Source organism: Channa argus, chromosome 13, assembly GCF_033026475.1.
Source record: "Channa argus isolate prfri chromosome 13, Channa argus male v1.0, whole genome shotgun sequence".
NCBI classification, from domain to species: domain Eukaryota; kingdom Metazoa; phylum Chordata; class Actinopteri; order Anabantiformes; family Channidae; genus Channa; species Channa argus.
The window spans coordinates 19,576,063-19,589,418 of record NC_090209.1 but is presented as its reverse complement, the minus strand read 5'-3'; the positions used below and the strand labels follow the sequence as shown (position 1 = coordinate 19,589,418).

General features: G+C 39.9%; 1 protein-coding gene across 2 annotated transcripts in view; it reads left to right on the top strand.

Moving 5' to 3' along the window:
* The first annotated feature begins 6,680 nt into the window (after positions 1–6,680).
* The window catches only part of ajap1 (adherens junctions associated protein 1), a 42,994-nt gene continuing 36,318 nt past the window's right edge, over positions 6,681–13,356 (top strand). For both annotated transcript variants that reach the window (XM_067528171.1, XM_067528170.1), the window contains exon 1: positions 6,681–7,630. In XM_067528171.1, coding sequence (XP_067384272.1) covers positions 7,602–7,630 — 29 coding nt within the window. In that variant the 5' untranslated portion in view covers positions 6,681–7,601. The remainder of the gene's footprint in view (positions 7,631–13,356) is intronic.

Here is a 13,356-nt window from a genome sequence, read left to right as displayed (position 1 = left end):
CAATATGCAACTTAAGCACTTGCATGAGACTCAAAATCAATCCACTTGGCCCTCCCTCTCCTTGCTCCGTCATTATAATACATATTGTCCTTAACTGCTTATTCTATTCAGGGTGGTGGAGTGATGGAGCCGATCAGAGTTGTAATTGGGCAAAAAGTGGGGTACATTGTGGACAGGTTGCCACCCTACCTTACTGCCAACACAAAAACGTATACACAAACACACAAAGGAAAAAGTTGATTGTTACGGTTACTGTCAGCCACACTGGCAGGCAAACAGTTCTGGGATAAAACCCTTCTCTCTCAGCCTGTACTACATTCTGCACATACAATACATACAACTGGACTGCCTCTGTTGTCTGTCTGTGTCAGAGCCAATGCACACAAACACTCACACAAGGTAATGTTAAGCTTGATGACCTGTCAATCAGCAATCAGTGTTGAAATCAGCTAAATGAATATTTCTCTGTGTTGTCACGATGGACAGTTGCTCCCCTCTCGTAGTTTATCTTTGTCTTACATTATAAGAAAAAGTGGCTGGATTCTGTTTCTGCTGGCCATAGGAGCGCTGTCATCAGGAAGTGTTCAGGGAAGGTACAGAGGTTCCATCTGCTAGGTTACCCATGCTTTAGTAAATGCTGTTATTGGACGAGTTCTCGCACCATGCCGAATGTAGGTTATCCGGTTTAGGTTGTTATATTTTGACATGTTATAAGGTATGTATTGAGTTTCAAGTTCTTTCTTTCTTTGCTCTGCTTTAATTTAAGCTTCTGTGTAGAAAAGACAGAAGCAGTTGTGGTTTTAAGTGCATTTTATTTGATGGTGTTATTCAAGAAGGAGCTGCGTCATGAATTGCATCCTGACAGGACAGTAGAAGTAAATGAAAATGAATAAGAGCCAAGAGGCATGGCTTAGAGGGAGTATTACAAAGAAAATATTTAACATGAAGTATTTCTTCTGACTAGACTGTCAGTAAGCTCCATTTAGTCTTACAGACCAGTGAGTGGGCACTAGACGATGCAGGTAATGCCTCCTGTTATTTAAAGTATTGTAAATGTAGGAGTCTTGCCTTTAGACAAGATAGCTCATTGGATGATAAAGCATAGAGTGCACAGATCCCTAAAGTTCACTTTGTTCGGTTGCATTCCATTATCATTTGCTAAGAGCAAACACTGACTTCCACATGGGCTCAGGATCAATCCCACTTATTAATACATAAGCTGAAGAACTAAAGGGCAGTGTGATTACCTCTATAAATACCATACCTGTTTGCCTTAACAGCCCAAGTGTTTTAATACATCTATTGACAATCAATATCAGACTTGTATTCAGAATTTCTTCCAGTCCCATTATAAGAATTAAGACCACAGACCTAAATAGACGAGAAGATGGCACCGTGTTCTCAACACACCTACTGAAACTTGGCCTTTTCTATAGATTTTATGTTATGAAAGAAAAAAAGACATGAAGCCTAGAAAGTTGCCAAGCTGCCACTGAAATGTTCGTCCAAATGATGTTGCCATAGCAACACATCAGCTTTTTCAGTGCCAAAATGTGGAGCAAGAGATTCAGTGATTATGTCAGATTTCCATGAGATGCTGTTTGGTTACTATGGTAACCAAAGAGTAGATGTTGGCACGACTAGTGTACCAGTTTAAGTTAAGAGCTCCTTCACCTGAACTGGCCCCATGCAAACTATGGCCACAGCTCTGCTAACACTGACGGTGTGCAACTCAACACAAACCAATACGTGGCCATTATTCAGTGTGACACGGCCAACAAAATGATACAGTAAATCCAATTAATGGAAACCTAGAAAGGTCATCTATTACACATGCACAAAGTTTTTTTCTTGATATATTTGTTTTCATCAGCACTCTGAAAAAAATCCAGTGGTAAGCACAAACTAGGGAATTATAATAGCCAGCATCCATAAGCAATACTATACAATAATACATAATGAACATACAAAGATGTCTAGCTATCCTGTTTCCTCAGGTGTTGTACTCTAACCTTAGGCTACTCTTACAGAGAATTCTAAGGAAATTTTATGCTGCATACCAACAAAATACAAAAGAGGTAATATTCTGGTGCTACAAGAAATGGCATCATTCATTGTCTTTCGCATAAAAGGCAGAGCTGGACAGGTAACACAATTCACCCTTCCTCAAGTTAAAGCACCAATATGTAAGTTTTTTGCATTTAAATAACTGCTTCAAAAATCATTTTCACTTCTATTAAGGAAAATTGCTTCTGTGTTGTAGAAGTGGTAGAGTTGGGATGCAGACAGGAGCAGGTTCGAATCACATCCCCCCACGCTTCCACCAAGGGCAACCTCTGTGCCTGTCCCAAACCCAGACAAAAAAAAAAGGGGAGTTGGAGGAGAAAGGGCATCTGGCTTAAAAACCCAAATATACATCCCTATATCAAAATGCAACACATCCGTAGCCATGTCTGAGGAAGTGAGAAGGAAAAGAAGAGCAAGCAGACAGATATTGGACTAGATTGTACAGTACTTGTTGGTGAAAGCTTAACAGATAAAAGGATATAAGACAGATTTGGAGCTGGCATTCTTGCTGTCGGACCAGTGAGTAATTACTTAATAGCTGGCATGCTACATTCCGTTTTGTTGTGTTTGCTTGATTCGTGGTTAGGTTAGTCAAATTTTAGCTTGAAATGCAGAGATGCAGAGATGCCCATGATAGTAACTATTTTCTTTACAAATGTTTCAGGCTTTAGGGAGATATCTCTGGCAGTCTATTCTGATTGGCAATACTTTCCTCACTAGTAGCAGAAAGAGAAAGTTAACAACTTCCCAGATTTCTGCCATTGCAACATATTTATATAAAAACCAGAGTTAGTGTATGTAATCAACTAAAGGAAAACCTCAAAAATGTGTAAATTTCTGAATTAAGTGACTTTTATAATTGTACCATATGAACTGAGAAATAATACGATTAAAATAAAACTTTATGTTATGAGTATGTTCTATTATTATAGCTACATAGAAAAATACTGCATGGAGTCTGAAAAATTGATATATTACTTTCATTCAATGTAATAATAATAACAATAATTTTCATTATTCTCACTGTTCTGACTGTTTTTATCGTTTATTGTTTTTGCCTGGTGCACCATTCTTTAATCTGTATGAAAAGTGCTATATACGTAAATAAAATTTTGATTGATTAATCGATCCATAAAATCCCACGTTACAAGGATTGTGTGAAATGTAAAAAAGATACAGCTTTTAGACCCCCACTCAAATTTCAGCCAAATTCCGTCAAATAGTCACTTGGAGCAACAGCTTATATGTTTACATTGGAATAACTCTGCACAGTATAACAATACAGCAGATTTAGGATGTTTACTGTGTTTCAAAGTCAGCAAGAGAATTTACAGTATAAGTGCTTTCCACTGTTCCCTGGTGTTTTCCTTCTGCTTTCATATGGCCATAGACTTGGCAACATTAGATTTGAAGAAAATTGCCTCCAACATCAATAGTAATAAAATTAAGCAATATTATTAGATCATTGTTTATTAAAATAACTGTTAACTAAATGCATAACAGTTGTGTTGCATTCCACTTAATTACTGTGGGTCAAAGAAGGAAGCAAACTGAAAAAAAAAATACAGTAAAGGGTATAGCAAGAACTATAGTCTCCAACTCCTTCAAAAGTCACCTCCAACTATTTTTCAGGGTAAAAAAATGAGTTTAAAACAATGGCCAGCGCTAGCGTGTCGTGACAACCTTTATACTGGACACAGATTGAATGTTTGCCCAGTGAGAACCATGTGAAGACACTACATCTGTCCTTAACTCCAGCAAGACCACAGCCATCAACCCCCTTAGCAACCTTCATTTCCCTGTCCAAACTTAAACTGTACCCACGACTGCTGTTCAGAGTGACTCAAGTCAGCTTAGCACATATACAGAAATACTCAAATCCCTCTTCCTTTTAATTTGCACTCTCATAGTGGGGTGTTAATGGCTTACACAACAGATGTTTAGTATGCTGAGTTTAGGTCCATGTGAGATGAAGCCACCTGCAGTTTTGGGCATGCATGATAACCTGTGACTCTGTTTCTGAGGCAAAAAAAAAAAAAAAAGCCTGTTCACACTGTGTCACACTTACGTAGCTTGCATGAACCAACAGAAACAAACATGTGTGAGTACATACACAAACACGCAACATGGGAGGACAACATGCAAAACAGTGAGTGTGGAAGAGGGAGTGTGAATGAGAAGGAAAGAGTTGGAGGAAGTGAGAGAAAGAAAGGGAGTGATGACAGCTTCCATCTGCTATGAGATACTGATGGTTTCCTCAGACAGAGGTATCCACTTGGATCAGTATGTATGTATACACACTAATGTAGTAATCACGGTATTTGACAGAAGTGCCCTTCATGGCAACAATTAGTGGGGGAGGAAAGTTGCCTCATCATGCATAGAGCAGCCAATTTCATAAACAGCTGCAATTTATCTGATTGCAAGAAGAGTGACTGTAACTACACGCTGATCAAAGCAATCCTGAAGAGTATGAGAAAAAGCCTGAAAGTGCTACAACACAAAATCACGCCTGAGGCAAAGGGAAGGTAATTTTGCAGGCTCAAAATGTGAATCTCTCCAGTAGCTGGAGAATTTGAACACAAAAAAAGTCCAAATAAAGCTAACATACGCAGTGCTTGCCTGCAATCTTTTCACTGTGTAACCTTTGAGACAGCAGTTGCAAAGACTAAAACAGGTGTGTTCATTGGTTTGACACTTTGACCCTGAGGTAGACAAGAAAGGCCGACACATTCTCTCTGTTTTTCTCACGCAAGAGTTGATCTTGTCATAGATAATATTTTCACCGCTCTCGCTGTGCGGTCATATCAGCATATTCATTCTAATGTAATGGGGTTATGCCTACTGTTGACATGTTGTAGCAAAGGTGTGTAAAAAAAAAAAAAAAAGCCCAGGATGACAGTTAAATATTGTCTTCATGTCCTAAGGGAAATATGGTAACACACTCGGCAACACATTGGTTTGTTTAGTATGTTGTTGCAAGTTTCCCAGCTTTTATCAATTTAAATTGTAATAATTCCAACAATAATTAAGCCGTTTCCACCTATAAGCTACATTTACGAGTGAAGGAGGGTGTCCTGCATACTTAATCACATGCAAGGTCATTGGTTTGGTCTCAACATTGGTAGGGACACAGCAGTGAACCTTTACCACCCCTGTCTCTCTTTCTCACTCACACACACACTCAGACACACACACAAACCCCAATTTTCTTTATTTTAAATCTACATGGCTACTATTAGTATAGTACTTTACAGATTGGATGTGTATTTTCAGCGCAGAAATGTAGATTTATGAATTAAAAGTGCTTAACATATTATCCTCACTTTGCACTTTTTTACCTCATTGCCTTCGACACTTTACTTGAGGTCCACATCAGTAGACATCATTTTGAAAAACACAATTTACAGTACTGCCTTCACCAGGTCCAGATTTTACTGTCTGTGCCGTTAATGTTTGGAAGGTCAAAAGTAAATGTTAAAAAAGCAAAAAGGGGGTTGGCCCGGGCACCTAGATTGACATACACTAGTTGTCCAACCTCATTCAAACTACAATACTGTCAAGTTTCATCAGAGTACACTTTAAAAGTACTTTGCTCATAAAGCAGCAGCCTATAGCTGAAACACAATAGCTTGAAAATCCCGAAAAAACACACACAATATTACTTTAGTTAACGGAAAAACTCTGAAGCCTTGTTGTTCACCTTCCAAGCATTTAATCAGGGAAACTTTACCTGTCTAAAATCAGCTCCACATGGCTATTTATCATAAAATGATCATACAACTTCCATTCAGTCCACAACACTACTTTAGCATATTTAATGTACACACATTTACTGACCACACACTCACTTAGCTAAATAACTGGCTATTCAAACACACTGGGTGAGCAACTAAACACAGACGTAAACAAATGCTATGCTACGCACCTGCAGCATCTTTGTGGCAACTTGAGGGAACCAGTCTCCCATTTGTTGTCCTGCAGTCATCCCCCTCCATAATCAAGACCCCCGGCAGCTTTTGTTTGTTTGTTTGTTTGTTTACTTTCCAGTATTATTTTCCACAACAGCCAGTACCCCTGAACAGCCAGTACCACTTTGTTTGACTCTTGACTCCAGGATCTTAGCCACAAATTAGCCACAGTAACTACACTTGCAGAAAACTAGCATTCCCCACGTTTATTGCGCTACTTTCCCTTTTTATTTCTTATTATTTCCATTTTCACAAGATTTTTTAATTTCCCTTTTTATTGAAAATAATAGTTTATTTTAACGCAAACTATTATGATCTTTAGTGTATAGTAATAAATACCATGACTGTAGTTCCAAAACTGACTCAGAAGTATGATAATACCAAGCGTGATGTTATATGGTTTTTCGCACTAAAAACATTAACATCATTTCCAATTTTTAAAATGAATTTTTATTTCTTTGTTATGTCCGTGTCAAATGTGGCCACACTCGGTCCCACACTACTGCTCTGTGCTGTCAACTAGACAGCGCTGCCCTTTACCCGTTCTAACACTCACACCCCTTATGATGTGAGACACTTTCAGCACATGACATTTTTGGCTTTTAAAATGACGTCACGGCAGCGTGGGGCACAGCAGGCAGGTCGTTCGTCAGTCTGAGAGAAGAGGAGCAGCAGCAGCAGCAGCAGGAGGGGACGGAGCAGCCTCATCTCCTCTTTAGTGACAATCTCCCATTCCTCCCGTTTCCAGCTGCTCTGCAACAACTCTCATCCTCCTGGATTCTCCTTAGTCGCTCCCCCCCTCCCCCTGCTTCCCTTTTTCAGTTGCACCTATTTTTTGTTAACTTTGGGCTATCTAACCCGTCCGCACCCCTCAAAACCCCCAGAGATGTGAGTGGATAATGAGGACCCCCTGCCAGTGGTGACTTGTCTCCTCCGCGCTTCATAGAACCGAACATTTTCCACCCCCGGTTTTCATTCCTCTCCTTTTAAATTTTGTTTGTTTGTTATTTTGGGTTTTTTTTTATTTTATTTTTATTTTTTGGACGTTCATCTACTTGTCAACAATGTAGGAGAAGGCGCACTATCATGTCAGCGACGATGATGCCAACTACATGCCTCGTTTTTGCTCCTCGTGTGTTGCACCTCCGTTTTTCCAGCCGGGGGGAGATGAAAGCTTTGCGTCAAGGCAAAGTTTGAGGGGCACCTCTCTTTTTTTTTTTTTTTTTTTTTTTTTTTTTGGCTTCCCGCTCACCTGGCCGCCTGCACGCGCGTAGCCCTCTCCTTTTAACTGAGAAGGAGGAAGATTATCGTAGACTGACGAGCAACTTCACAGAAGCCAGACTATCGCGCTGGTATTTTTAGTGGGATTTGGCACCGCTGTCGGAGGAATTCGATGTGCGCAACGTTGGAGGATATGGCTTAAATAATGTTTGCATTAATGACAGCTGGAGTAAGGTCCGTCACTTGAGTGTTTTTGTTTTATCAGCTATAGTCGACTTTGGTGGAAACCCATCTAAATGGGAGGGTACCTGGAGGACTGAGTCGGGTTCGGCAGTCGAGAAAATGTGGTTAAAACGGAGTGTCGCGCGCAGGTAAGACACGAATCGATTGTAGACTATTTCATGTAATGTCACTAAATGAAAGACATGATTGGCAGAAGCGAAACAACGAGATATTCCATGTTTTACATTTAACGTTGCTGTTCGACAACATGTCTCATGTTTTTATAATCTACGCCACTGCAAGTTCTGACACTGACACTGAAACGCTGGAATTGATGGTGGGTTTCAATGTCTGTCTGTCTGTAAGAAGAGAGAACGGGGGGAAAAATTCCGCAAAGCGTTGGAGCTGTTGTACCAAACTTATTCAAATAATTAGTGTTGTACTGTCGACACTGGGGATTATGAAGACTGAGGCTTTATGTGGACATGTTTTGTGACGTTTAAAAGAAGAGAGTGATCCAAAAGTTCGCATCCTGTACGCTGGGGGTCGCCAACAAACCAGCGCTAGCAACGCGCACACACACACTCAAACACACACACAAACACACACGTGCAGACGAACGCGTGTACATAAGGTTAGGTCTGTCAGCTCGTCCCCACTTGGGATTGGTCGGTGGAAATTTTTGTAATTTTAAGTATAAATTACGCAGGCAAATAGAATATAAATGTATTTATTAATTTTGAAAAATTAGATCAGAATTTGTAGCTGTGAATCTCTACAAAACCAAGCAAACTAAAAAAGAAGTGGGAGGCTAATGTGAGATGATGGGAAGGATGGGATCTGGACTGCCTCCATGGAGAGGCTGAAGCAGTGTGGAGATCAGCCTCCCAACTTTGACGTCTTTAGGAAGTCTCTGAACAAAAGCCTAAAAAAAAAAAAAAATTGAGCTCATTCATTTGGCAGAAAATAGGTTTAGAGGTAATGAGGCAGTGACACGCTGTGAAATGAGACCAAACGTGCCAGCGGTGAGATTCTCTCTCCACCTGCTGGATCTCATTCCCACTGGTGGGTCTAATGCCTGTCCATTTGCACTTGTACATGTCTTATGCTTGGCACACATGTGCATCATAGGGACAACTCTCGCAGGATATATTGGCAATGCACGTTATGGACAGAGCAGGTGACAAGGTGATGAAATGACTCTAGTCCAGTGTATATAAATTGATTTGTTAGAGGCAAAGAAAAACTGTTTCCACTTTTAGGAGTTTCTTTGTCACTTACTGACAGGATGTCGAATGCCAGGATTGAATGAGACACGAATGGAAGAGGCTTCGTGTATGAACTCACTATGTTTCGCATTTTGTTTGCCGCTTCGACTAAAACCCGGGCTGTGACCAAGCAGTGAAGGCAGCACTTGATGATAGGCCTGCATTGGGATGAACCCTCGCTCTCCATTATGGGTTGAGTTTTGCATTGTGGAGTAACAACAACAAGAAGCAATAGGCAGTAAGCATTTGCAGAGAAGAACAGCTACTTTACCTGCTGAAACAGACAAAGAACAGACCACCTACAGAAGCTACACATGTGGGTGTAAATGCAACAGCACTGACTGACTGACAGACAGACGGGAGAAAGAATGGATGGAGAGACACATTAAGACTATAGCTAATGTTTTTGCAGATGACCACATAGTTACCCTTCGTGTTTTCTGGACAGAAACCCTGTGGACTAGGGTGAGGTGATAATTAGTTATCATTGTTGACAGACCTTGGGAGGAAGGGTTTGACAACGATGTGATTGGATTATGTTATTTGCACTAAGCTTTCACAGCTAATTAAATTAACAACAAACAAAATTAGTATGGTTGTGTTTTAAACATATGAAATGTTATCTAATGCTAATTAGCAGATGATGCTGTGAACAATGGCAGCTTCGTCTGTAATGTTTCTGTGAAACGTTAGAGTTGCAATTTATTTTGAACAATTTAATAATTTTGTTTTGAAACAACAAAAGACTCCAGCACTATCGATTCATAAATGACTTATGTTAGTGTTCATAATTGTGTTTGCTTAGTTTCCCGTCAGCTGACTGATACATATGTCAATGTTTGATTTCAGCATCAGTTATATTGTGTTTAAAACAATTCAGCTCTTTAATGCAGTGTAACTGTAAAACACCTTCCTATCAACAACACCTGGAGCATTTTTATTGTTCCTGAACCATTAGTAAGCTTAGATTTTCGTGAAGAATGTGTGTAGTTAAAAACAACCTATGGCAATTATAAATGGAAAAAGGTGCTTATACGGGGATGTTGTACACCAGCCTGTCCTCTAAAAGGAAATAAAATAATACGCAGAACAATGTCATTTAAATCTGACATTTTCAATCAAATGATGGGGTTTCTCACATGTCATTCATGTACTGCTCAGTACATGTAGAAGATCAGTTTAATTTTGATCCAAGATGCTGACGCATGTAATGGTCAAAAAATGATGGGCTTGAACCAGAGAGTGTCTCACTTGAGGGTTAACCAGCGGGGATTCATCTCTTCCGGGCTCGGCATTTCTGGGCTCAATCTTTCATGGACGTCACACAGTCTTTGGTTCCCCGTGGTGAGCTCTCGTCTTGCTGAGGCACTGGAGATGCTATCAGGCCTCAGCACACTGCAGCTGCAAAATATTTTGGCAGGAACACCACTTGCCTTTTAGGGACAGGTAACTGGTCCTTTGAATGTCCAGCTTTTTCTGACCTGGATAAATCACTAGTGTAAGTGGCATTATTTTGATATATCATGTGATTAGAGTGTAAATTCAAAGGGAAGATTATAGAATATAGAAGGTGGATTTGAGCAAATCCTGCTGACAGTGAAGCTCGCATATTGATAATTCTAGTTATTATGTGCTTATAACTTTGTATATTATTCCTGTGCAAAAAATAAAAGTATTTTATGTCTCCCTAATAGTCTTATTGTGATTAATATCACTGCTTTAACAGACTGGGTTTCTTTTTAGAATATAGACTGCACTGAGGCATTTTCTCCAGTGAGAAACATTTGCTCTTAGATGATATCATCAGCCAAAGCTGCTCAGGGTGCATATGACCAAGTGTTATCCTCACAGCTAGCTCCCACCAAGAACTCCAGGGCTAAACGTAGCATTACTGTGTAAGAGGCCAACAGATATTCAGATATTCCTATGATTTAGGTGCCATTTTTATAATGTCTATGAGGGTTAATAACTGGGCCTCTCTGGAGCGTGATTAGCCTAATTTGCAGTGAAATAGGCTGTGTTGCTTCTCTGAGATCCTATCCTCTGGAGATGTGTGGGTGTCTATGCGTATTGGTGTGTGTCTTTGTGCGTGTTTGCTTGCGTGTTGTAAACACTCTGTGCTCAGCAGTCTGTTAAATCCAGAAGGACTGAAACAGGTTGTCCCTGTGAAATAACATAAGAGACAAAGCAGAGATAGATGCCGGTTCATCTGACCGTTCTGGAAATACCACTAAAAGAGCGAGACAACAGAAGAAGGGAGAAACTGGCTGTTGCTAAGGACAAGGGTGAGCCATAAAATGACTCATCGCGGACCGGCACAGCAATTAGTGGAGAGGAGACATAGGCAGAATTGGATCATGACTGCTTTTGTAAAGTTCATTTCCCACCATTACACATAACTGCAATGTGAACGCTTGAAATGAGAGGACAATTCAATAAAAAAGCAATGTAGATTGATATTATTTATTCATATTAAGTAACAGACAATATTTATATATGGTAGAAAAATATTATGTTTAGATTATGCAACTATACAAAGTTGTTTGAGCAACACTAAAATTAGCACGCAGGTTGTACAGGCTGACCGCTTGAGGAGTCTGCGTAAGCTTAATGGTATTTGGGATAACAGTGGCACTGCTTCCTTCCTAAGCTTAAATCTCCACATTCAGAACTCATGAAATTCAAGTCCAAGCTCCCTCAGTAGTGCCAGGACCCCTCAGTCTGATTGGGTTTAATGACCAGCTTGTTCAGTTTGGGCTACATGGGAAAGTGTATGTTTGCATTGCACTGTAGAAATCCATCCCACAGAGTGAAGAACCTAACAGCGCAGAGCCCATACTTGATTCATGTAGTGTGCTTTTGCTGGATCAATACTGCCTCTGCGAAGGATCAGATTTATCCGTCATGGCCCTTCCCACTAACTGGCCTCTCCAGGCGTGGGGGCCATCTCTCGGCAGATCATTTTCCACTAAAATACGTAAATGAACAAAAGAAGGCCTTCCACTTGTTTTATTTTGTTCACTAGTACTCAGTTGTGTTGAGTTGTTGTCATGTTCATCTTTTCCTTTTTATTTTTGCCCTGTTGCCATGCTTTTTACAGCCCTGCATGTCTTTGAGAGCATGTGGGACATGCACACACTGTAGTGGAACACACTGTGGGAGTTGTTATAGGGATGATGCAAAATACAAAAGTGTTGGTCCCCAACAAATCAAATCACAAACGTATACACTCTGCACCTGTTTTTTACTTGTGTTTGTGCTTTTGTAAATGAATTTTAGTCTGATTTCAGCAATGCATCAGTCTTTCTTACACTACAACCATAGTAGCAGCTGCTGCAGCTCAACCTTACAGGCATGGCTGGAGTCCGTTTGTGTTTGTATGTGCGTGTTGCACATACCAAAACATTTGGAAAATTTGATAGAATATTTGCCTCCCAGAGGCCTGCTGCACAGAAGCAATCCATAAATCTCCTGAACTCTTTGGAGAGCCAGCTGTGGTATTTATCTCCCTAATACTGGATATCTACTGGAGAGAGCTTAACTCCTACACCTCAGAGCCTGTATTTTGTTCAAAGTAACACAACCGTATGCAGCTGATATATTAAAAAAAAAGAGAGAAAAGAAAAAAGAGATAAATTCAGATGCTGCATTTAGATTTATGATGAAAATATGTTTAAAAATCGAATTTGTTACAGAAGTCCAGTGGCACATGAATACTAAAAGGTCAAAACTAAAGATTGTGTATCAGTGTAGATTCTTCCTCCTGACCTCTGGATAATCACTTAGTTTGTTTACATCTTCAGAGTATTTTGTATAATAGCTCATGTCCTGATAAAGGTTAAACTTGGGACGGTATGCAGCACATAAACAACCGAGGTTTGTGTCTTTGGGATAGAAATAAATTAATTATTTATAAAAAATGTTTCATTTAATGGTTATAACAAATGGATTTTGTTAGAAAAACCACAATCCCAGAGTGATACGTCTGTTGCTTTACTACTTTGTTGTTGATCAGTGGAAGATGAGAGCAGAGATTTTGAGCACCTGGCCAATCTAAAAGCCGATCGTACTCCATCGATATCAGTGGCATGTCACTTAATTGGAGCAGGATCTAGTAGGATTTAGCCATCATAATCAACAAATTAGAAACACAACATAGTGGGAATAAGCAATTTGGTTCCTGTGTATCTTGGCAAAAGAGCTTGCCATCACCACCATTTGTGCGCGTGTGTGTGTGTGTGTGCATGCTGGGTTATATTTGCCCTGTCTCTTAGTCTGAGAGCTTGAGCACACAGCCCTCTTCAGTTTCAACAAAGGCATGATTGCATATTCAACAGGCTGCAAATAGAGACTCTGAGATATCACAGCGCCTCCTTTTAGTGGACGGAGCATGAACCCCCACAGCTATACTACATGAAACACAAATACTGTACATCGCTGCATACACATCCATTCTCAATTTCACATCTTTATTTGCTTGATTATCTAGTTCATGTACATGTTAGGGAGATACTATAAAACAAGTGAGACTTAAATATCGGACACAAATTAATAAATGGCCATAATCACGGGATAATGATATCATAATTACAGAGGCAAATGTCATG